The sequence below is a fragment of the Ovis canadensis genome, chromosome 1 (genome assembly GCF_042477335.2).
Source record: "Ovis canadensis isolate MfBH-ARS-UI-01 breed Bighorn chromosome 1, ARS-UI_OviCan_v2, whole genome shotgun sequence".
Taxonomy (NCBI): domain Eukaryota; kingdom Metazoa; phylum Chordata; class Mammalia; order Artiodactyla; family Bovidae; genus Ovis; species Ovis canadensis.
In genome coordinates this window covers 121,354,010-121,379,866 of record NC_091245.1, presented here as the reverse complement: position 1 = coordinate 121,379,866, position 25,857 = coordinate 121,354,010, and the positions used below count along the sequence as shown (strand labels likewise).

Below are 25,857 nucleotides of genomic sequence, written 5' to 3'. Positions count from 1 at the left end.
TGGTGGGTAGGTCAGCTCTGGAGTGGACATTGATTCTAGTGCTGAAAAGTGCTGCTGCTGCTGCTGCTAAGTCGCTTCAGTCGTGTCCGACTCTGTGCGACCCCATAGACAGCAGCCCACCAGGCTCCCCTGTCCCTGGGATTCTCCAGGCAAGAACACTGGAGTGGGTTGCCATTTCCTTCTCCAATGCATGAAAGTGAAAAGTGAAAGTGAAGTCGCTCAGTCATGTCCAACTCTTAGCGACCCCATGGACTGCAGCCTACCAGGCTCCTCCGTCCATGGGATGTTCCAGGCAAGAGTACTGGAGTGGAGTGCCATTGCCTTCTCCAGCTGAAAGGTGCACTAAATGCTAACATTTGGTCTTAGGAGTTCAGTTCAGTTGCTCAGCCGTGTCCGACTCTTTGCGACCCCATGAACTGCAGCACGCCAGGCCTCCGTGTCCATCACCAACTCCCGGAGTTCACCCAAACTGAGTTGGTGATGCCATCCAACCATCACATCCTCTGTCATCCCCTTCTCCTTCTGCCCTCAATCTTTCCCAGCATCAGGGTCTTTTCCAGTGGGTCAGCTCTTCGCATCAGGTGGCCAAAGTATTGGAGTTTCAGCTTCAACATGAGTCCTTCCAGTGAAGGCCACACTACAAATCCAAAGCTGATAGGTGGCTGCAGGCGTTGGAGCAAAGATGAGGATTTCAGGAGAAAGGGCCAGCAGCTCATCTGTCAGCACTGCCACCAGGCCCGACACGCAGGCGTGGAGGGAGGCCGCTCCAGATGCCACTCCCACCTGGTGCTCAAAGCTCCTGAAACGGGATAGAGCCTTCCCAGTTATCTTGTGGAGAAAAGGACACTGGCTTCCATTTGCTAGAGGAAATGGCCCACCTCACAGCCTTCGTGAGGTTTGGACTGGAGGGTGAGAGGCCCGGGGCCTGTGAGTTTCCCCCCGCTTGCTTCTCCAGGTTCCTTTCCTGAGCCACCGCAAGGGCTTCTGGTTGCTTCAGTGCCAGCTCCACCCCAGAATGGCTCTCCTGCTCCTGTGGCCTCTGCAAGGCGCTCATGGCGCTCTCAGCAGCGCCAGGCTTCTGATCCGACCTCTGTCACTTTGTGCCTGTTCCTTTCTTTCTTTAAGAAATTTTTTTTCTTTTAAAAAGGTCTGGACGGGGCCCAGTCTAGTGTGTTGTTGCTTCATGTGAAGAAACTCCAGGGTGCTGCGCCCATTCTCTAGTGATAAATGCTGGATAAACAGAATAGAGTCACCACTTGGCTGCCCTGTTTCCAGAGCTCTTAGCTGAGCCACACTGGCCTGGTTCCAGTGAGTCCTCCCACTGGTGGAGACCGGGACTTGTGTTTAGCTTTCACCGCAGCCTCAGAGATGTGTCCAAAGCCCACTGTGGCCTCAGCTGTCCCAGTTGGCAGTGGGTGTTCCCCCACAGGCCGCCCTCCTCAAGCCAGGCTTCCTGCTGAGACATAGTCATATTCTGAGGCCAAGACCCTGCAGGTGGATGATCACGTTTGGAATCTTTTCTGGATCCAGCCCCCTACACCAACCCCTAGGAGAGGGGGCAGCTCCTTGCAAAAATGTTTTCCACACGTTTCATGAAAAGAGAAGCTCTGTCTGCATGGGCTGCCCACCCCAACCCCCACTATCTCCTCCTTGGCTCTGAAAGAGGAGAGTCACCTTGTTCCCTTGAAGAACTCTGATGACAGCATAGGCTGAGGCCTCTCCTGTCTGTAAGCGTGCTGTCGGGAGACTCAGGTGGTCTGCCGTGGCAGGTCCTTCCTGGCGGGGAGGTCTTTCTCAGGAGATGGGAGGAGTCTGACTTTTTGTGCTGGTTTTTTAATTGCTGGGAGCACCTTTTGTTATCTCCATGGTCCTTGTGGCCTCCAGCTCTTTTGTTCATAGATTCATTATTGTCTTAATTTTCTGAGGACACCTAATTGGAATTTTGTTTTCTTAAGACAAACTCCCTGCATCCCCAGACAACTCCCTGCATTGTCTCCTGCAGATCCTTTTTTTATTCCTTCCTTTTTTGTTCCCCCATCTCTGTTAGTGCTTTTCCTAAAATGTCTCCTGTTCTTCACTGTCCCTCATGGTTAATAAGGCAGCCCTGGAAAGGGATCGGGAAACCCTGGGCAGTGGAGCAGATGGCACGTACACTGAGGGCTGGAGGGGCTGGGCCGTTTTACAGGGTGCCCCGCTCTTGGGGTCTGTGGGGCTTTTCTCTCTGACGGGTTGGATTTCCCTGGGGACGAGATCTCTGGCCTCCTGCCCAGGTTGAGTAAGGCCGTGGGGTGGGGGTCCCACTGTTAACTAGGCAGCCTCTCATTGTTCCCTCAGGTTTGCCACGTTGTCATGTGCCTGGTGTCACTAAGGCCAGAGTCCCCCTGTTCACTCTGTCTGCTCTCCTGCCAGCATGGAGGGCAGGTGCCTGGAGCCTGAGTTGGGACTAGCCATAGAGGGGACCCACTGCTTCCTGTAGAGTCTTTCCACTGAACCCTGCCTGCCCAGAGACTCCGAGCCTTCAGTCCTTAAGCTTTTGGGGGTCTCCTTCCAGGCTTCCCCTGTTGCCAGCCTCAGCCCTTTCTTGGGTCAGTGTCATTGCCCACCCCCTACCTTCCAACGTACAAACATCCTCTCTGCTTGGGGGTTTCAGCCTCTTCTGAAAAAACTACCTCCTGGTCTTCGGGTAGGCATGGAAGTTAAAGGAGCACCCGCATGCTGTGTCACGGGAAGATCTCCCGGGACTGCTCAGTTTTCTCTCCCACCCGCCTTGTTGGTGTTTGACCTTTGTCACGAGCTCTTCCCCTCTGGCAGGACCCAGTGGATGCTGTCACAGACTCCCTGGATGAGAACAAGGGGTGAAGTCTGGGAAAGGCCGCCAAGAGCTTGGGGTCTTCAGTGAACGCAGAGCACCCTCTGCAGGGAGGACAGGGTAGACAGGAGAGAGGGATGTGTGTGGTCAATGCCGACCTTGCTTTGCAGACCTGGGCCTGTCCCCACACCTCACGGCCCTCATGGCAGGCGAGCAACCCCTGGGGAACAGCAGCAGCACCGGGGACACTGGCTTCAGCTGCTCTCAGGACTCAGGTAAGCGTCTCGCCTGCTGCATTTCCCCGGTTCCAGGTAGGAGCATGTGGGTGGGCGGAACGCCTCCCAGGGTGCACGGGGTGAGAGTCAAGGGTCTGGGTTTCCAGTCATGGCTTTTTGCTTTTCTGCACCTCTGTGCCCCAGTTTCTTCCTCTGTATAATGGGAATCTCAGCTCCTGTTCTCTCTGCCAGGCAGGGATGTTGTGAGATTCAAATTGAGTGAAAGCTTTCAAAGTTAAAATGCCAGATGATCATGAATTGTTATGTGAGTTATAATAACCCCCAGCCACGGCAGGCTCCAGAGTCCACCTGCCTGGTTTTCAGTCTTGAATTGGCTTTTTGAGAGCTGTGTTATCTCAGACAAGCTATTCAATTTTTTCTAAACTTTTGAGACTCCCCATTTGCCCCAGAACTTGGCACTGTCCCTCTATCCCTTGTCATGTCTTTACATGCCCTGAGATCTACCTGTGGGGAACTTGATCTCTCTGATGAAACGTATCTCCATCGATATCCTCCAGACCCTCCCCTTCAGCTGCTGCCCAGGGGATGGTGCCAGCCCAGGGCTCTTCCCCTCAGCACTGGGCTTTGTGAGATCACAGTCTGCTGCTGTGCTCCCCAGCACATACCTGGGGCGCTGCACGAGGTGAGAGGCTCACGGCGGGGAGGGGCCGTGTCCCTCCATCTGTCATTCACAGAGCTGATGAAGCACCACCTCCCAGGGTGGCATCTGTCCACGTGCTGGGCATGGACCCAGGGTTCTACAGCCCGGACCTCAACATAGCAGGCTAGCCATATTTCCCTCCCTGCTCTTCCATCTCCCCAACAGGAACCTTTTAGAAACTCCTCTCTGCTTTGATCTGTGTTTCCTCATCTGAGCCTGTATTGCGGAATTCTAGGGTAAAGGGCCACGGGCAGGGACCCAGACCAGGCCTCCTGTCTTGGAGCATTTCCCCTGGAGGTAGAACATTCCCTGAAAATGCGCCCCCACTGGCAGCCCAGAGGGTTAAACAACTGTTCACAGCCTCCCTTGTAGACCAAAGTCCCTCTTGTAACTTGAAGGAGAGGAAGGTCGCTGTTGCTCCTCAGGCCCTCTTCTCAGACAACCAGTAGGGATCCAGAGGCAGGGACATTTATTCACTAAACAGATATTTACTTGGCAAGTCCCTGCCTTGAGCAGATACTGCCCTATGTTCTAGAGATGTGCTGGTGAATGGCCCTCATGTGGCTTTAAATAGGCAAATTGTGTGGGTGCAAATTATACCTCAGTAGTTCTGCTATTTAAAAAGGTCATAACAGTGATGAGCACTGTGGGAGGGGAAGCCGAGTGCCGTGAGGACACAGAGCGGACAGGTATGTGTCCCTGCTGGGGGGAGAGCACTTGGGGATGGGCGCGTGAGAAAAGTTTCTCTGGGGGAGTGATGTTAAAACCTATAGAGTGAATAGGAGGTGACCAGCCAAAAAGGAGTAAGGGAACATGTAGTCAGAAGAAAGAGCTTGGGTTCTGGGGTCACGCAGATTGGAATGTGAGCTTCAGCCTCCCTGCTCTTAGCCGCATGGACTAGGCACCTGCTGTGCTCCAGGAACTGGGTCACAGCTTCACAGGCCCCAACTCATAATTCTCATGGCAATTCTATGAGGTAGACAGAATTATCCCCATTTTATACACCTTGGAGGCTGCTGAGGGATTAAGCAACCTGAGATCTGTCCACTTCGGGAGCCCGTGTGCGGAACCACCATATTGTGAAGTCCGCCAGAGGAGCCCATCTGTGCAGCTTGTTCTGGGAGGACATGTGGAGCTCCTGGCTCTGCTTTCTTCCTAATTTGCTGAGCACCAGGCTTTGAAGGGTTGAAAGCTGGAGACTAAGACAGAGGAGGGCTGGTCCCAACATCTGCCCCAGTGTGGGGTCAGGGTTCTGCTCAGCCCTGCTCCCCTCCCCAGCCCTCCTCACCTGTCTACCCAGGTCTAATAGAGCTTCCTTCCTCTCTGCTTTCCCCCTACTTTTTGAGGGGCATATTTTTCAATCCCTTTTTGATCCCTAAAGAAATTTACACATTCAGCATTTATATGTTTATTTAGCCCAGCATATTTTAACTAGAATGATTGAAATTCAAACTGTAAGAAAAATCACTCTGAACAGAAAGCCCTTTAATAATACCTCCCTCCTCCACTCAGCCTGACTCCCCTTCCCCAATCCAGGTCTGGCTGACTCAGCACTTCTGAGTATGTTAGTTCTGGCTGTAACCCATCCACTTGGATAACATTGCTGTTTTTGGTGTGCCTGAAAAGCAGCCCCAGTGGCTGGCTGCAAACTCCCTGAAATAGGACGAGAGACACTGTGTGTCCTGGACAAAGCTGCAAGGCAGTTGGATGCACCTGGTTGTGGGTTGGAATAAATGGGAGAGGAATGCAAGGGATGTTTAGAGAGAGTGGGAAAGAACGTGAGAGGACTTGGTTTTGCCAATTAGAGGTGCACAGTTTGCCCTTGGTTTTAGGAACAGATGTCATGCTGCTTGAAGACTACACATCGGATGACAACCCTCTCTCCCATGGCACGTGCCCACCCAAGAGGAGGAGCTCAGTGACATTTGAAGATGAAGTGGAACAAATCAAAGGTTTGGTTTCTGTGGCTGATGGCTTCAGGGAAATGGGGAAGTGAAAGATCTTAGGAAACTTCCTCAGCTGAGCCTGCCCCCACACCCAGCACACTAGGGGCTCCACCTTTGCCCATTTCCAAGTCATTCCTGACCTGACCTCTCTCACCTGAGTCCTTAGGCTTCTAACTCTCAGAGCAAACAGGGTCTAAGGCTGGGCAAGCAGTGGGCTACACAGACATGCACACTCACACACACACACACACACATACACACAGCTGATTCCCATGTCCTCCCTCAGGAAGTTACCTGACTAGATACACCAGTTTCTGGGCCTCCAGAGTTTCTTTCCCTTATGGATGCTGTGTGTCTATGAATCTGAACTTGGCCTCTCTGAGCCTCAGCTTCCATGTGTGGAAGATGAAAATAACGGCCCAATAAGTGCTCCAACTTCACGGCAGGGGAAGCTGCCACCTCTGTGGTCTTGCCCTCTTGAGGGTGCTGGGGCACTTGGGTCCTGTGAGAGGAATGAGTTCTGCTATAATCCAGCTCCTGCATTTTTGGCTCCACCTGTTCTGAATTCAACCCTCAGCACTCTAGTTGCCTCTGGAACCTGGGGTCTAGTTTCCCTTCCAGATTTTCTGACTGGAAGTGCCCTCCAGGCTGCCCACAGATGGAAGAATCTCTTTTCCTCTGAATGAGATGTGATGGAGGGGTCCGGGACTTTGATGTAGTTTCTTCAGAAATGCTATGAAAATAAATACCGGCCATACCAGAGTTTATGTTCATAATTCGTCCTATCTTTTCTACCACTCCTCACCCTGATTCCAGATGAATGGAAGGGCTCGTGATGGATGTCAAGGAGGCAGACATCAAATCGTCTGTTTTATGGGGAGAGTAGATTCAAGAACAGAGCTTGGATTAGTAGCCTCATGAGTCTTATGTTACTCCCAAATTAAAAAAAAAAAATGGATTGAAGCCTTCCCCAATCCACCCAGCCCACATATGGCCAAGCTCGCTCCATCAGCCTCCATGTTGGAGGACGGCATACCGAAGGCACTCTTCTTTGCAGACAGGGCGAGGAGCAGGCACTTTTAAGACCACATCAGTCCTCCCGGGAGCGAGTGGCAGGGCAGGGAGAGGTCACGTGTTCCTCCCTTCTTCTCCTCTTGGAGTGTGGCGTGGAAGTTGCCTACTCCAAGCAACATGAGGATTAGGGGATAAGCTGTTCCCTCCAAAATGTCAGGAGGAAAACAGGCAGTGAAGTTAAAAGCCATCAGGGTGTGAAATTGAAGGGCCCCCTCCTCTACCTGTTCACTTAAGTTGTCAGGGATCTTAGTCCTGGGGGAAAGGGCACCTGACTTCTAATGTCCTTCAAACCCTGAGGTTCTCCATGGCTCTGAGGAATGCCTGAGCGGGTGTGGAAAGGCCAGAGGCAACATTGAGGCTTGTGGAAGTTATAGGCAAAACCGCTACACATTCCAGGGAGCTGAAAGACCAGAGAACTCCTTTACAGATGTAAATTAAGTGAAATCACTCAGTCGTGTACAACTCTTTGGGACCCCGTGAACTAACTACACAGTCCGTGGAATTCCCCACAGAATACTGGAGTGGGTGCCTTTCCCTTCTCTAGGGGATCTTCCCAACCCAGGGATCAAACCCAGGTCTCCTGCATTGCAGGCAGATTCTTTACCAATTGAGCTATCAAGGAAGCCCAATAGAAAGTATTTATCAAGCCTTTCCTATGAGCCAGACCTAAGCTAAAGCACCTTAGGAAGAACTGTTTAATTAACACAAGAAACCTATGACATAAGGAGTGTGCCATGATCTCTTTACAGATTAGGAAACTGAAATTAGATTAAATGACTTCTAAGATTTCTCAAATAGTAAGTAGGGAATTGTCACGTAGGGACTCTAAACTCCAGAACCCACAGCCTTCAGCTGTTTGTCTCCCCTTCCCAGGTCAGTAAAGCAACAGCAGGCCAGTCCTGGGGAGCCGTCCATCCTGGCCCCTCACTAACCTTGTTTCTGCCTTCTCTCTTAGAAGCTGCCAAGAACCCTATTCTTCACGTGAAAGCTGATGTGCACAAGTCCTTGGACAGTTACGCAACCAGCTTGGCCAAAGCCATAGAGGCTGAAGCCAAAATCAACTTATTTGGGGAGGAGGCTTTGCCTGGGGTCTTGCTTACAGCTCGGACTGTCCCTGGAATTGGCTTTGGGGGCCGCCGCGGCAGCAGAACTCTCGCAGGTCAGAGGCTGCAGCTTCAGAGCATTGAAGAGGGGGATGTTTTAGCTGCAGAGCAGAGATGAGGGTGGACGCCTGTTACCATCTGTGCCAGGGCCCCGGGAGCAACATCTGATACGCAGTCATCTGAAAAAACGCCCAAAATAGTGTCTGTTAAGTGACTTCTGTGTCTGTGCGAGACCACACGAGGGCTTTCTGTGGATCCCAGGGATGGGACCAGAGGCATCGAGAGCACAAAACAAAGCAGATGGAGGTGCGGCTGAGACTCTGTGGGAGGTGGGGTTTAGAGGGGTCTAGAGGCCTCGGCTGGGCAGGAAAGCACCACGGGGCCACTTCCTCTTCTTCACAACCTGTGTCCTTGGGAGTCCAGCCATGCACTCTAGCAGAGGCCTCGGGACACTTTGGAGGATGGTGCTTCCTCTATGTGGCTGATGCGGGCTGTGTGGGGCCATTGGTTCTACCCTAAATGGTCCCCAGAGGAGAACCCAGGAGCACAATGCCCCAGACCCATGCGTCCTGGTTACAGCCTTGCCTCCAGGCCATCTGCTGATTCTAGTAGGGACTGTTCCCTGGTTGCTGGGCAGAGGCAGCAGGTCTGGGTCTGTGGTTGCTGAGGATAGGCCTCCCTATGGACTGGTTCCTTAGTATTTTAAAAGAAGGGAGAAACCACTGTAAACGACAGGAGCAAGGAACAGATACCGGATGTTTCATTTCTAGAAAGAAAACCCGTTTGGTTAGGAAGCACCTTCATCTCCCGCACCTGAACAGGGCCGCGGGGCCAACCACTGCCGGGAAGCAGAGTTACTGCTGTCGTTAGAGGGAATCCCCTTCACACAGGGAAATCCCATGGGATAGGTTCCGTATGTGATGCCTGATGTACTGTTTAGATTAGCTGGCCTCCAGGGAAAACCCCTATGGCCAGCAGCTACTACTTCCCTGCCCTGAATGTTTTAAGAAAGACTTGAAGGAACTCTGGACCTGGCATCAGGAACTGTGTGCCGGCCTGACTCTGCCTTACGTTACTCGGGCCACTGGGACTCCCTGTCACCTCTGGGTCATCTGGAAAATGAGATGGGGATTGTGGAGTTGGACTGAATGGTGTGTGTGTGCTTAGTCATCCAGTCGTGTCTGAGTCTTTGTGGTCCCGTGGACTGAGTGGTGGCCAGGGTCCTTTCTAACCCTGATCTTTGATGTTCTCTGAATTTGTTAGGGGGAAAAAAGTGACCCATGGATCAATATCTGCACAGCTTCTGGGTGTCATGTCTGATGGGCATGTGAAACACTTCAGGCCTGATGTCTGGGCTGATCCAGTGTGTCTGTTTAGAGCACAGTCCTGACAGGATGCCAACCAGCAGGACACATAAATGGGTGCAGAGGGCGTGTCCTCAGAGGTGGAAAGTGGGGCCACGGACTGACATGCATGTGAGATCTCTCCCCGCCCCCTTTGAGACGGGATGGCAGCTGAATGTGTGGGCTTGCAACAGTGGCTGTGGTGACTTGAACCACCTGTTCCTGCCCTTCAGCCTAGATGACAGCAGCCAAGTACAGGTCTTTCCCTACTTCTGAATTCCAGGTGGTCAGCAGAGGACACATTCTGAGGAGATCTGCCACATCTGTTATGAGGCAGCCGTTCCAGAAAGTGCATCACCTTTGCAGTGTTTCACTGTGGTCTAACTAGTTCTCCAGGAGGCAGTGTGTCTTTGCTGCGTGACAGAGACCAGTGGTTGGCTGGTCCCTTTGTAGTTTACAAAAGACTTTTCCTTAGAGCTGGGGGCTGCTACCTTCACAGTGATCAAATTCATCCAGTCTGCATTCTGGATGGAAGAGGGAAGAAGCAGAGGGCAGTTTCACCTGTGGGTTCTGCTGAGGTGATGTGCAGATCAGTCAGATTCTGCTCTCACTACTGGCTGGCATTCGTAAACCTGAGGGCATTTTTGCTTTCTGTGTTTTTTCCTACCACTTGGCCTTATCCAGTTTCTAGAGGGACCATATTCTAGTATGCTCTGGGGGGGAACAGGGCAGGAACCTAGGATGACCCCCCCCAACCCCATCTACCCCATCAGACCATTTGAGTGCAACGAAGCAGCCAGGAGTTGGAAAGTGCCTTCCCTGGACTGTACTTGGCTGGGCTCAAAGGAGCATCCTGAGACCTCCCAAGTCCTCATAGGCTGATCCCAGACTAGCTGGGATACACTAGATTTCATCTAAGCCAATCTAGAAATACTGTAAAAAATACTGAAAAAGCTTTCTCTGCGTTTCCTCTTTTGTACTGAAGTCCATTCATCTACCAAGCAGTGCACATCTAGCGTGTGCAAGGCATCAAGCTAGGCTCTGTAATAACATTAAAGTGTTTTCACTCTAATGTAGGAAGAGACCTAGAGGAGACTGAGGCTAATAAACAGCAAAGTCAAGTAATGGTTCTAGAAAGAACTGCAGGCTCTATAGGGAGGTGAATATTCCCAATTAGGAGTTAGCGGTAGCACCCTATAGGAGGTGACTGGGCCAAGACTTGGAGGATGTCTACCAGCTAGAACCATATTCTGCATATTTAGGAATTCAAATACTCCTTATTCAGCCTGAGTGAGAAGGGAGTGCAAAAGGAGGCAAGTGGGGAGAGGACAAAGATACACTCCCTGTACACTGAGGTTTCTGGGAGGCAGTTTTGGGGACACTTGTCCTTAGTGCACAAAGTTAAAACCCCAGCTGCCCTTGCTGAACGCTGGCCCATTAGCTTTATTCAGCTGTGCAGCAGCAATCTAAGGCCTTCCTGAGGGGGCAGTGTGGGGAGTGATAGGTCGGACATTTGGCCACTTAACATAAAAACCTCAGTTCTGCATCTTCTAGTTTTGACAGGACCACCTGTAGGACTGTTGCCCATCTCTGCTTCTTTCATCAAGGTTACCACTTGACTAAGTACCCCCCATGCTATCTCCCAGATACCAGGTCTGGGGGCTAGTATGACCTGGAAGGCACAAAGTCCCACACTGCCAAGCACACAGGTCACTGCCGAGGCCTTTCCCAGGCACCGATTCAGGGCCTTCGACGCCAGGTGGCAGCAGTGTGGCTGTGGCGCCACTGGCCGTTCCCAGCGGCAAAGAGTCGAGGATAAAGCTGAAGGCTTGTTTGCTCCTGGCTTAGAACACCTCCTCTAAACTCCGGGTCTCCACTGCTCTCTGCCTTTAAGGACCACCCAGCTAGCTTGCTTACACTGCTCAGCTGTGTGATCTTAAATCCCTGCTGTAGAAATGGGGTTGAGGAATGTAAGAGAAGGGCCATCTGGTGCTAATGTTGCTAATGTTATTTGATTCTCATTTAAGGAGCTGCTGTGTAGTCTCTGAGCAACTGTCGAGACTAACTCAAGTATTTGCAATAGGACAAGGAATCCTGGGGTGGACAGGACAGGAGAGGGAGGAAAAGGGCTTTGATACAGTGAGAGATAAGAAAGCTCTCTTAAAAGTGAACAATGCAAAGAAATAGAGGAAAACAATAGAATAGGAAAGACTGGAAATCTCTTCAAGAAAATTAGCTATACCAAGGGAACAATTCATGCAAAGATGGGCTCAATAAAGGACAGAAACAGTATGGACCTAACAGAAGAAGAAGAGATTAAGAAGAGGTGGCAAGAATACACAGAACTGTACAAAAAAAGGCTTTAATGGCCAGGATAACCAAGATTGTGTGGTCACTCATCTACAGCCAGACATCCTGGAGCGTAGTTCGTAGTTTGTTACTACGAACAAAACTAGTGGAGCTGATGACTTCCAGCTGAGCTATTTCAAATCCTAAAAGATGATGCTGTTAAAGTCCTGCACTCAACATGCCAGCAAATTTGGAAAACTCAGTAGTGGCCACAGGACTGGAAAAGGTCAATTTTCATTCCAGTCCCAAAGAAAGGCAATGCCAGAGAATGTTCAAACCACCACACAATTGCACTCATTTTACATGCTAGCAAGATAATGCCCCAAATCCTTCAAAGTTAGACTTCAACAATATGTAGACTGAGAATTTCCATATGTACAAGCTTGATTTAGAAAAGGCAGAGGAACCAGAGATGAAATTGCCAACATCCACTTGATCATAGCAAAAGCAAGGGAATTCAGAAAAACACATACTTCTGCTTCATTAACTATGCTAAAGCCTTTGATGGTATGGATCACAACAAACTGTGGAAAATTCTTAAAGAGATAGGAATACCAGACCATCTTACTTGCCTCCTGGGATACCTGTATGCAGGTCAAAAAGCAACAGGTAGAACTAGACATGGACAGCGGGTTGATTCCAGATTGGGAGAGGAGTACATCAAGGCTGTATATTGTCACCCTGCTTATTTAACTTGTATGCAGAGTACATCATGCAAAATGCCAGGCTGGATGAAGCACAAGCTTCAAGATTGCTGGGAAAAATATCAATAACCTCAGATATGCAGATGACACCATCCTAATGGCAAAAAGTGATGAGGAACTAAAAGCCTCTTGATGAAAGTGAAAGAAGAGAGTGGAAAAAGCTGGCTTAAAACACAACATTCAAAAAACTAAGATCATGGCATCTGGTCCCATCACTTCATGGCAAGTAGATGGGGAAACAGTGGCTGACTTTATTTTGGGGGGCTCCAAAATCACTGCAGATGGTGACTGCAGCCATGAAATTAAAAGATGCTTGCTCCTTGGAAGGAAAGCTAAGACAAACCTAGACAGCACATTAAAAAGCAGAGACTCTGTCAACAAAGGTACATATAGTCAAAGCTATGGTTTTTCCAGTAGTCATTTTTGGATGTGAGAGTTGGATCATAAAGAAGCTTGAGCACCAAAGAACTGATGCTTTTGAACTGTGGTGTTGGAGAAGGCTCTTGAGAGTCCCTTGGACTCCAAGGGGATCAAACCAGTCAATTGTAAAGTATATGTTGGAAAGACTGATGCTGAAGCTCCAATACTTTGGCCACCTGATGCAGAGAGTCAACTCACTGGAAAAGACCCCGATGCTAGGAAAGACTGAAGGCAGGAGAAGGGGATGACGGAGTATGAGATGGTTGAATGGCACCACTGACTCAATGGACATAAGTTTGAGCAAACTCCTAGGAGACAGTGAAGGACAGGGAAGCCTGGCATGCTGCAGTTCATGGGCTTGCAAAAAGTGGGACATGACTGAGCAACTGAACAACAGCAACAGTGAGAGACCTTACTGGCTTGTTCAGGTTTGATGATATGAGTATTCTTCTGTCCTGACAGTTGGTCCGTGAAATACATATAGATTAGACAGGTCTCTGGATGGACCACAGGATATATTCATGACAAGGGTTCAGCTTGAGCCCCAGCTATCTCCAGTCTAGAAAGAACTGTGGAGGTGATGTGGCTACAAAGGTTGAAGAAGGAAACTAGCGTGTACTGAGTTACTCCTGTGAATCTGACATGTTAAGATACTTGAGTGCCTGTTGTGTGCTGGACATTATTAGGCACTTCCAAATGTTTTATCTCATTGCCTATCAGCTCAAATGTGATATAATGGGGATAACACAGGATTTGCTATGGGAAGTTCTGGATTCAGATTCCACACTGTCACTGGCTTAGTAAGTGTCCTTGGGCCAACTACTCAAATCTTTGTGTATTGCAGTTTTCTCATCTGTAAAATGAACTTTGTATTAATTTTATATGTGGCATTTAGATATATTTATGTGGGGACACAGAATCCAAGAGGGTCTCCCTCCTAGGTGATAATGTGGATTAAGGCATTTAGCATAGTACCTGGGGCATAGCTGATACTGAGCCACTGCTATTTTTTCTCCACTCTGCAGGTGGGTGTAGTACTTGTGCTTTACAGGGCTCTCGATGACAAGACTTGAGAATCTTGAAAAGACAGCAGTTACCCTACATAAGCGGTGTTGAAGGTTGTTGCCATGTTTGCTGAACAGTACAGAGGGGCATGGTGAGAAAGGGGAAGGCAACTGAGGTGAGGGAGCAAAGGGTAACTAGCATTTGGGGTTCAGGTCAGGAGTGGAACTGAGCTTTTCTGTTAATGGCCAGTGAAGATGATGGAGTCCCAGGCTGGTGTGGCGTCTGGAATCAAAGCGCAAGCTCAGCTCTGACCTCCCTTAAGGGATAGTCAGAAGGGACACTCTGCTGAGCTGTGACCAGGCTTGAGGGCAGCTCCATCCTGCAGTGACAGTGACTGGTTGGCAGTGGCCTTGGCACTTGGGTTCAGACTCTGTGGCCCTCGGAGTCCCTGAGGAAAGAGGCAGTACAGGGGCAGGAGACCGTGCTATCACCCACAGGATACAGAGAACCCCAGGTAAACTCCATGGGAGAGTGAGGAGAAATCAGTTTTCATCCTGAAGCAAAGGAAGGTGGCTGTGAGCACAGTCGTGTGTGATTACAAGGGGCAGAGCTGGATCATCCTTCTGATTTGGGAAGGGGGACACACAATCCAAGGAGGCCTCAGGAAGTACAGGGAATTGCCCAAAGTCTCAAAGCGTCCTTGGCCATGTGACTGAGAGACGGAAAAAGCCAGCTCTGCAGCTTGAGGAAGACAAGGGATAGTTGACAGTCATCATTAATAGGACAGGCCAGTGGGGCTTTATTGGGTCGGTAGAAAAAACTATTGTAAATCAAGGAATCTGGGGATTAGAATATCTGCTTGCCAGAACTATAAAAAACTGCAGGCCTAAGGGAAGTGATCAGATTTCACTGGAAGAATTCAAAAAACAAACTCTGCATGATTACCAAGAACACAGTTCTGCTCATTGTTATTTTTAGAACAAAACAGACAAAGCTGTTTTCATTTCCCTCAGAGAGCAATTCCCTGAGCAGTATTAATAGCTTAAGAATTAAAAGCCACTTATGTTTTTCCTTTTGACACCACCATTTTGAAATATCACTAATCATAGGTGAGTCAGACTTTCCCAGAGGAAGACAGTCCTGGGGAGGATCACAGGCCTGAGCAGGCAAGGCCACACTGAGAGTGCAGGGCAAAGAGCCTGTGTGGCTGGAAACAGGTCAGTCAGTGATGCTTAAGGAGCAGAGTCCTATGCTGCGTTCTGATAATGGACTCCTGGATGCAAAGGTGGTTAAAATCCAACCTTCAAGACAAAAGCACGCTGATTCAGAAGTACAGTTCACTTGAAGTTTTTGGATTTTTTTTTAAGATTAAAAAAATGCTTAGTGTTAGTTGCTGAGTCATATCAGACTCTGTGTCCCCATGGACTGCAGCCCACCAGACTCCTCTGTTCATGGAATTCTCCAGGCAAGAATACTAGAGTGGGTTGCCATTCCTTTCTCCAGAGGATCTTCCCAACCCAGGGATTGAACCTGAGTTTCCTGCAAGGTGCAGATTCTTCACTGTCTGAGCCGTCAGGGAAGCACCCCCCTCCCCCGCCCAATGCTTAGGATCATTAGAAATCAATATTTATAAACAAGTAAAAGTGTATTTAGAATAATTTTGTTTACCTGATTAAACATCTGGTTTTTGGCTTGTGTAGAGCTGCGCAAATTGTGAATTTGTACTTACTGACTGTGGACTTCTCTGGGTGTCTCCTCCTTTACCTGTACACTTTTTCTGCAGACGTGTCCTTTTCTCAAGCTTCCCTTCCCACAGGCTGAAAAGAGGGAGACTGAGCCAGCTGTGGCACAATCCATACCACAGTCACCTAGGGACAGTTACCCATGTATTTTTAATAAACTGCAAGAAAACTAGATTCATGGAATACTCTTAAATGACTGGGAAGTGACCAGGAAATACACAACAAACACTGTAATTCTAAGTTTTAAAGGAGGATTAATGAAGAGCAGTGCTCTCTTGCTTGGTCTACCCCACAACCAAAGTCAAAGGGTGGATGGTAGATGTGATCAGACTTGGTACAACCTCTAGGCACAGAGCCCAGCATCTTTATCTGACCCTGTACCTGCCAGCCCCAAAGCCATACTCCTTTTTCTGGGTGGTTAAATGGAACACTGAGAGCCACAGTCTAACTTGCGATCTTGGCATCCCCCACACCCCAACAGACAGTGCATCATGGGAGTGGCCAGGACCCATCAACTCTGTCTCCGTAATCCTTTCTCTTTGCTGTCTTCTTGACTACTTGGCCTGCCCTGCTCCTTTATAACCAATTGGTGATATGTGCTCAATTGTGTCTGACTCTTTGTGACCCCCCAGACTGTAGCCCACCAGGCTCCTCTGTTGGGGGGAATTCTGTCAGCAAGAATACTGGAGTGGGGTCCCATTTCCCTCTCCCAGGGGACCTCCTCAACCCAAGGACTGAACCTGCATCTCCTGCATTGACAGGCAGATTCTGAGCCACCACAGAAGCCCTTTGTAGCATACAGCACAAAACTACAAAATCAATAAAACTAAGGCATCTAATTCCTTGGACAAATACCACTTTTTAATGTTTGGGTTGCAGTTTTAGGTTCCTAGCAAAATTGAACCAGAAGTTCAGAATTCCTCCATCCCCAGCTGCCCAGCCTCCTTCACTGTCAATATCCTGCGCCAAGTGAACACACTGAAGTGAAGTCATTGATTCTCTCCTGTTGCTTTTCATACCAGTCACCCTTGACCCCACTGAGTACTCCAGTCTGCTCTATTAGTTTTCCAGCCTTTCTCTGTTCCTGTTTTAGTAGAAGAAACTTATTTTGTGTGCTGCAGTTATCTTTTCAGTTATTCTGTAAAGCCCTCCGACCTTTCATGTGTTCCTAACACAGCCCCTGGGACTTAACGGGGTGAAACAGGACTACCTCCATGTTCAGTTCAGTTCAGTCGGTCAGTCGTGTCTGACTCTTTACGACCCCATGAATCGCAGCATGCCAGGCCTCCCTGTCCATCACCAACTCCCCGAGTTCACTCAGACTCATGTCCATTGAGTCAGTGATGCCACCCAGCCATCTCATCCTCTGTCGTCCCCTTCTCCTGCCCCCAATCCCTCTCAGCATCAGAGTCTTTTCCACTGAGTCAACTCTTCACATGAGGTGGCCAAAGTATTGGAGTTTCAGCTTTAGCATCAGTCTTTCCAAAGAACACCCAGGACTGATCTCCTTTAGAATGGACTGGTTGGATCTCCTTGCAGTCCAATGGACTCTCGAGAGTTTTCTCCAACACCACAGTTCAAAAGCATAAATTCTGCGGCGCTCAGCCTTCTTCACAGTCCAACTCTCACATCCATACATGACCACTGGAAAAACCATAGCCTTGACTAGACGGACCTTAGTCAGCAAAGTAATGTCTCTTTTGAATATGCTATCTGGGTTGGTCATAACTTTGTTTCCAGGGAGTAAGCATCTTTTAATTTCATGGTTGCGGTCACCATCTGCAGTGATTTTGGGACCCCAAAAAATAAAGTCTGACACTGTTTCCCCTGTTTCCCCATCTATTTGCCATGAAGTGATGGGACCAGATGCCATGATCTTTGTTTTCTGAATGTTGAGCTTTAAGCCAAGTTTTTCACTCTCCTCTTTCACTTTGATCAAGAAACAGAAGCCCATAGACATTTTAAGGAGGAGGACACAGAAGCCTAGAGAAATCAGATGGCTTGCGCAGGTCACGTAACTATTTGCGAACCAGGAATAGACCCTAATTCTTTTTGAAAACCATGCAGCTGCCCTGTTTAGAGACTAGTTCCTTTCCCTTTTAGAGACCAGTTCCTTTCCCTTTTGAGCATTTAGCATGTTCCTAATACAGATGCGTATGTGTCCTGCCCAGACTAAGAGACACTGAAGTCCAACTGAAGTTACTGAGCCAACTAGAGTTTTTTTCCTCTATCCAAAAAGCCATCTGTCTTCTCTTAGCAACACGTGTCCTTACGTCTGCAGTCATCTGGGAGGAGCCATCCCTGATCTCCACATGGGAATCTGGCTACACCTGTGAGTCTATTTGTGGCTCAGAGACAGCAGCATGACAGTTTAGGGGATAGGAGAGAAAATTACTGAAGGGTTAAGTCTATAGGAACAGCTTCAGGTCATAACCTGTAAGACAGACCTGGGTGTAGATGCTTAAGTTGGGTGAAGGTGGACAGCAGCGAGGAGGAGGACCAGGAATTAGGAGACTGGATGGTCAGCATTTTCAGCTGAAATCTAGAAGGTGGAGACAGGAAGGCCAGAAGCCAGAACTCTTTAGAACAAGCTTGTGCTAATATGTTATGTGAGTATCCATGACGCTCTGAGATTGCACAAGAACTAACCCCTGTACTTGGGTAATGACGGACCACTAATCATGAAAGATGATCACTGGAGATAAAGCGCTTTAGAAGGAGAGATGAAAAAAAGGTCTTGTATGTAATTCTGTCAAAGAGAAGTCAAAACAGAAAAGGTTATTAAATCTCGAAGAGATTTGGAAAATGGGTCAAGACAGCAAGGCATCAAATAAAAAGTCAAATTCAGGATATCGTAAAACAACCAACTTCTTTAATTAGAAGGCAATAAACATGCAAATGGCAAGTATAGACATTTCTTTGAACCAATATTTTCACTATAATGAAAATTCCTCTTCCACATTGATCCAAGCTCCCACATCTGAAGGTTAGGGAAAATATTGCACTTTGCATTTTCTACCACTCCTCACACATGGCAAAAAGTTTTTAAAACATTTTGCTAGTTTTGTTTTACACACACTCCCAAATTCATGCACACAATCATTCCAAACCAATGTTAGGTTATCCCCCCAAAAGGGAAAAACTCAAAAAAACCACAACCTTAAAATTGCACTAAAGCTCTGTAAAGGAAAAATATATATAATAAATGCCTTATGCAAATCTCAGACCATCTAAGTGCTTGCCAGTAAGAGCTGATTACTCCTCATCCTCGTTCTCATTCTCCTGACCAGAGCCTTCGGATCTGTCACTCTCCAGCCGGTCTGGAAACGAAGACAGAAAAAAAAAAAAACTTTAGTATTACAATCAAAATAGCTGTCAATGCCTTAAATAAAACCGATTAAAATGTGTATAATTCAAAATATCATCATGTAAAGATCAGCTCACAGCGATGTGTAGAAGTTATTTTTGCCTCTAGAGGCAAAGAATAAAGGAAACACAGTACTATTAACTTAGAATATTCACGTAATTCTAAAGATAAAAAAGATTACAAAGTAAAAACCGTAAATACCTAGATCTATAGTGGTCGACTGCAATGATTTCAAACTGTGTTCTAGGAGTCAGGATGTCACCAAAGGGAGTGAGAGGGAAGCTGTGCAAGAGAATCGGGAATCATTCCCTAGTGGCTCAGACGGTAAAGAATCTGTCTGCAATGCAGGAGACCCAGGTTCAATCCCTGGGTCAGAAAGATCCCCTGGAGAGGGAAATGGCAAGCCACTCCAGTATTTCTGCCTGGAGAACCCCATGGGCAGAGGAGCCTGTTGGGCTGCAGAGGTGGACACAACTGAAGCGACTTAGCACACAACACACGTATTTCTGGTTATAAAAATATTTCTTCAATATCTGCTATGTTCCAGGATACAGTGGTGACCAAAACAGCCACAGTCTCTTCTCTGTCCTCAAGGAGCTTATCTAGGGAGTGCACAATTACAGACTGGTGAGCCAGCATGGCATGTCCTCTCAAGTTCCATGATTTACATTTGCTATCCCTCTGCTTGGGACACTTTCACCTAGTTTTCAGCTACAAAGGTTATGCTTACTCATCTCAATACAACTATTTTTCCCTTTGTGAAACTGCCCAGACTTTCTCAGATACCCAACTTGCAGAATTATGAACTCATTCCTTCAGGTTCCAGAATATTTTATATGTACCATATAATGATGATTCTAGGTCTGCACATCTTCTTGCAGACTGAGCTCCTGGGAAGGTAGGAGTATTTCTTCTAATCTTTTATCCTCAGGGCCTAGTACAAGAGGTTCAATGAAGGCTTATCAAATAAATGAATGGAAGTTTTACTAAGATAATATATATTACATTAGGGTATATAAAGAAGGCAACAGTATCAAGTCACTACTGCCACTAGAAAGGAACCCTTTCTATCACAGAAACACTTCTCCAGGGTAACCTGGGAGGGGTGAAGGTTAGACACAATAGAAATAATTCAGGCTTCTCAACACCAAGAGAAGATGGAATCCTGGGATTTTATTATTCACAGGGGCTTAAATACTCCCAGTGAATTCTAAATTGTCAACACCAGTATACAGACGGGATGTAAATGTTTAATTGTCCAAGTAAATTAAGATTAAATCCCCTCTATACCAACTGCATTTCGATGTCAAACTAAGGAGATAATATATGTGTATATGATTTTTAACCTGAGTTATACAAGTTTTAGTTATTAATATAAAAGTGTTCAATATACATTAGTAAAAGATAAAATAAGACTATAGTAAATCTTCACAGGTCACTAAGGAATCTAAACACAGTGGAAGACTTTCTGATCAATAAAAAGTTACCTAAGGGATGTGAGTATAAAAGACATTATGCTGTATTTATTGTGTGATATACTTTCATGGGAGAGAACAAAACATGAACTTGCTGTTCTGCTTACCTAGAGTACCCTAAGTGAGATACCGGTCATACTGGTGGCACGTGCTTAAACAGCCTCCCCATATTGTAAAATGTGCAGGGTGGCCCAGTTCTTTTTGGCTGTCACATTATGAATGAAGAGGGGAAATGGAGGGTTAAGATGAAATGTCACAGCCTTCAAATCAGGGAGTTTACAGCAGACATCAGAATTCTACAGTCCAAAGCAAGCAACATGAAGTCCAGTGAGGGCCTAGGGTCTCTTACATAGTCACAGAGTAACTTCTGGAATGAGGAAGGGGGCAGAATTTTTTTTTTTTTTCTCCAGATCTTTCTCACACAACTTCTGCAGAATCATCTCTCTCAGAATATAAACCCAATTTTTAAAAACAAAATTAAATAAAATCTTTTTGTCCACAGAGTACTACTGAGGTAATAAAACTGCAAAGCAGTTCAACACTTTCACAAATCTCTGGCAATTACAGGCCAAGGGGGGTGAGAACACTGTGTTCTTTAAAATGAGAACTAGAAATAATGACAAAGAAAGCCACTGTTTTCAAAAGCAAGACAACACCAAGTTGCTACTGTAAATAAGGGTTACATTTGTGGTAAGGCTCCTTTAATTCTCGTTTAGAAATACTTCTTTCTGAAATTATTTTTGATCAGGAAAAATATGAGATACTATTAATAAGCTGGCTGGGGCTGGAGAGAGGGGACAACAGAGATATGAAAACAATTACCTGAAGGAAACCTGTATTCCACAAAATATCAATACAGTACTCCTGGTTAGCTAGAGATTTGATACTAAAAGTTTATTCATTCACTCACCCATTCATTCAAAAAAAAAAAAAAAAAAAACAACACTGACTGAGCAACTATTATGTTGCTAGGCACTGTTGTTCTAGGAACTAGCTATCCAGATGTGAATAAGACAAACTAGGTCTCTGGTCTTAATGAACTCACTTTCTAGAAAAGAAAAGAAGAAAACAAGACAATGTATTTTTCTCCTTTAATCTGTGTAACAAGGCAACAAATAAATGAAGTTAGAATAAGTACTTGAGGAAAAACAGGGAATGACCAGAGAGTAACTGGCGAGGAGGGTGTGCACATCAAGCAACTTCACGACTAGGGAGCACTTTCCTAAGGAGGTGACCTGGAGCTGAGGCTTCAACTGTATGTCCCATTATTAGTAAAGCTGATGAACACAGCTGCCTAAAAGGCAGAGAAACAGCCAGTGAAAAGGTCCTAAATATGCTAGTAAGCTTTATGAGTCTGAGGAGGAAAGCAGTCACTTATGGCTAAAATGTAGCAAGCAAAAAACCAATGCAGAATACATCGACTCAGCGGCTGGCAGGTCTATCTCTTGTAGACCAGAGTATGAAGTCTAGGTTTTATTTTATGAGCAGTGGGAAGCCCCTGGGAATTTTAAGCAAGGGTGACATAACCTAATGTACTTCTTAAAAAAGGGAGTCAATAAACTATGGTCCCTGGGCAAACCCTCCCTTAGCCTATTTCTGTAAATAAAGTTGTATTAGGGCCCACCCATGCCCTCCATCTATAATTATCTATGGCTGCTTTTGCAACACAGTGTCAGAAATGAGCAGCTGCAACAGAAACCACATAGCCCACAAAGCCTATTTACTCTCTGGCCATTTAAAGAAAAGGTTTACTAAGCCACAAGCAAGGAGAGCTAAGAAAGCCTTCCTCAGGGATCAATGCAAAGAAATAGAGGAAAACAACAGAATGAGAACGAGGAGAGATCTCTTCAAGAAAATTAGAGATACCAAGGGAACATTTCATGCAAAGATGGGCACAATAAAGGACAGAAATAGTATGGACCGAACAGAAGCTGAAGACATTAAGAGTTGGCAAGAATACACAGAACTATACAAAAAAGATCTTCACGACCCAGATAACCACGATGGTATGATCACTCAGCTAGACCCAGACATCCTGGAGTGTGAAGTCAAGGGGGCCTTGGGAAGCATCACTACACACAAAGCTAGTGGAGGTGATGGACTTCCAGTAGAGATATTTCAAACCCTAAAAGATGATGCTGTAAAAGTGCTGCACTCAATATGCCAGCAAACTGGGAAAACTCAGCAGTGGCCACAGGACTGGAAAAGGTTAGTTTTCATTCCAATGCCAAAGAATGCTCAAACTACCGCACATTTGCACTCATCTCACATTCTAGTAATGTTCAAAATTCTCTAAGCCAGGCTTCAATAGTACATGAACCGTGAACTTCCAGACGTTCAAGCTCAATTTAGAAAAGGCAGATGAACCAGAGATCAAACTGCCAACATTCACTGGATCATCGAAAAAGCAAGAGAGTTCCAGAAAAACATCTACTACTGCTTTATTGACTATGCCAAAGCCTTTGACTATGGATCACACAAACTGTGGAAAATTCTCACAGAGATGGGAATACCAGACCACCTGACCTGCCTCTTGAGAAATCTCAATACAGGTCAAGAAGCAACAATTAGAACTGGACATGGAACAACAGACTGGTTCCAAATAGGAAAAGGAGTACATCAAGGCTGTATATTGTCACCCTGCTTATTTAACTTCTATGCAGAGTACATCATGAGAAACGATGGGCTGGAAGAAGCCCAAGCTGGAATCAACATTGCTGGCAGAAATATCAATAACCTCAGATATGCAGATGACACCACTCTTATGGCAGAAAGCAAAGAAGAACTAAAAAGCCTCTTGAGGCTTAAAAGAGGAGAATGAAAAAGCTGGCTTAAAGCTCAACATTCAGAAAACTAAGATCATGGCATCTGGTCCCATCACTTCATGGCAAATGGATGGGGAAACAATGGAAACAGTGACAGACTTTATTTCCTTGGGTTCCAACATCATTGCAGATGGTGACTCCAGCCATGAAATTAAAAGATGCTTACTCCTTGGAAGAAAAGCTATGACCAACCTAGACAGCACATTAAAACGCAGACACATTACTCTGCCTACAAAGGTCCGTCTAGTCAAAGCTATGGTTTTTCTAGTAGTCATGTATGGATGTGAGAGTTGGACTATGAAGAAAGCAGAGTGCCGAAGAACTGATGCTTCTGAACTGTGGTATTGGAGAGGACTCTTGAGAGTCCCTTGGACTGCAAGGAGATCAAAGCAGTCCATCCTGAAAGAAATCAGTCCTGAATATTCCTTGGAAGTACTGATGCTGAAGCTGAAACTCCAATAGTTTGGCCACCTGATGCAAAGAACTGACTCATTGAAAAAGACCCTGATACTGGGAAAGACTGATGGCAGACGGAAAGGGTATGACAGAGGATGAGATGGTTGGATGGCATCACTAACTCAATGGACATGAATTTGAATAAGCTCTAGGAATTGGTGATGGACAGGGAAGCCTGACATGGGGTTGCAAAGAGTCGGACACAACTGAGCGACTGAACTTACTGACCCACATTTTAAAAAGCCTCCTCTGACTGCTGTGAAAATCAGACTATACGAAAGTGAGAGCAGAAGCAGGGAGGCCAAGATAGATGAATATGGACTGTATTCTGGAGTGAAGCTGCCCTAATTGATGGAGTGAACTTGTACATGAATGGGTTAGTGCCTGTACGTTCTGTGTGATGTTAGCTCTACAGATATGGCTATCTAATGCTTCAGGGTTTTATAAACCATGTTAACACTTTGGACTTTATCCTAAGAGCATGGGGAGGCACAGGAGAATTTTAAAGAGGGGAGTAAACTGAGTAGATTGTAACATATTCCAGAAGAGTTTGAAATGGTTCACACACCATCTCTCCAAAGCCTGTCAAAGCTTCTAGGAATCTCAGAACTGCCTTTATCTCTCATGAAATTGCCTAAACTAAAAGCCTTTAGTACAGCATTCATGAGAAAATTTTGGGTGCTTTTTTAAAATACAGAAGCTCAAATCCTATTCAGATAAAATGAATCAGGATCTTTAGTGCATAGGAACCAGGTATTTGTAGTTTTGAAAAGGAGATTTAAAGCATACATCACTGTACTTGGAATACAGGACAATGAAGAAAAGGAGAGGAAAGGAGTAGCTGACTCATCAAATAACTAGATATCTTAAGAATAAAAGCAGCCGAAATATCAACTCTTGGTTACCTTTTCCTATCCAGGATTTTACTTAAGAGAAACAAGAGGGTGAATCAGGTTGACTAAGCCAACTACAAAGTGTCTCCCTCTGATTGCTGGCAAAAAAAAAAAAAAAAAACAGAAGAAAGAGAACCTTTATAAGCATCTAATTCTAAAATTAAATAAGGATAGTAATAACTGAGTTAACAAACCATTGATACATCAGCACGCATTTAAAATAGATTCTTGTACAAATGAAAGGAGAAACAGTTTCCTATAGGCAAACTCAGAAAGAGCCATTCACCAGATGAACTCTTTATATGAACAAGCAAATTTAGTTATCATAATCAGCAAATGTTTTTCCTGTTCTATAAAATGGTGCCTCCTCAAATCTGAAGTCAAGTGAATTTTAAGAGTACTGATTCTTATTGAAGAAAACAGATCAAAAGATGTCACAGTGAATAAAATGGGGGTCAAAAGAAGCACTATGATAATATGCTGTTGGACTGCAAACATTTTCTGTTTTCATTTTAGGTTTATTTTTTGTGTTGCTTTGACCATTTGAAATTTTTACTCCTTCCTTTTTTCTGCATCAATAGTTGATGTTGACAATTTTAAGAGTTTTCTTTCCAGCTCCTTTAATTGCAGACATAAGGAGCTTCTTTCAGTTTTTAGATGCACCACGGTCTCTTCCAGGACTTAAGACAAATGCTATATACTCTTTTTTTCTGCCAGGAATATTTATGTCTCCCTTCCCCACTCTCTGAGGAAATGATATGCAATCTGCCGTTTATATAGACCTGAAGGTCTGAAACAGAAAGGTGAAAGTGAAAGTCACTCAGTCATGTCTGACCCTTTGTGACCCCAAGGACCCCGCCAGGCTCTTCTGTCCATGGAATTCTCAAGGCCAAACTACTAGAGCTGGTAGCCATTCCCTCTCCAGAGGATCTTCCCAACCCAGGGATCAAACCCACGACGGAAGTTATCCTAACAAAGAGTGAGGGTGGGAGGGGATAGCATGACTGTAAAGATTCTGAGGTAGGAAAGAGTTTGAGGTACCTGCAGATTTAGAGAGGGCCAGAGAGGATGGAGAAGAAACTGGCACCCCACTCCAGTGTTCCTGCGTGGAGAATGCCAGGGACGGGGGAGCCTGGCAGGCTGCTGTCTATGGGTCGCACAGTCGGACACAACTGAAGCGACTCAGCAACAGCAGCACAGAGAATGGAGAGGACAGAGAAGGAAGAAAGGGACTAGAAAAGCAGTTTAAATCAGCTTATCCAGAGGACTGCATGTCTTATTCATGACTTGAGTATGTTCCTGCAACTGAAATTTGTAGGTAAACGGAGAATAAGTGCTTGGAAGCTAGTTTCAAATTCAGGCTTTACCGTTTATCAGTTGTGTGACCTGCAGTGAGTTATTAAAAATAAT

The 25,857-nt window shown here is 46.3% G+C and overlaps 2 protein-coding genes across 42 annotated transcripts in view; one reads left to right on the top strand and one right to left on the bottom strand.

Annotated features, from left to right (window-relative positions):
* The window catches only part of GPR161 (G protein-coupled receptor 161), an 87,493-nt gene that overhangs the window by 49,419 nt on the left and 12,217 nt on the right, over window positions 1-25,857 (top strand). For 10 of the 13 annotated variants that reach the window (XM_069548714.1, XM_069548784.1, XM_069548725.1 and 7 more), the window contains 3 exons: window positions 2,980-3,084; window positions 5,578-5,697; window positions 7,721-8,078. In XM_069548714.1, the coding sequence (XP_069404815.1) occupies window positions 2,980-3,084; window positions 5,578-5,697; window positions 7,721-7,986 (491 nt within the window). In that variant the 3' untranslated portion in view covers window positions 7,987-8,078. Of the gene's footprint in view, window positions 1-2,979; window positions 3,085-5,577; window positions 5,698-7,720; window positions 8,079-25,857 lie in introns of those variants that run through there. The other 3 variants (XM_069548747.1, XM_069548757.1, XM_069548736.1) reach the window with 2 other exon arrangements.
* DCAF6 (DDB1 and CUL4 associated factor 6) overlaps window positions 18,282-25,857 on the bottom strand; it is a 185,403-nt gene continuing 177,827 nt past the window's right edge. For all 29 annotated transcript variants that reach the window (XM_069548651.1, XM_069548629.1, XM_069548539.1 and 26 more), the window contains one exon: window positions 18,282-18,751. In XM_069548651.1, coding sequence (XP_069404752.1) covers window positions 18,687-18,751 — 65 coding nt within the window. In that variant the 3' untranslated portion in view covers window positions 18,282-18,686. The remainder of the gene's footprint in view (window positions 18,752-25,857) is intronic.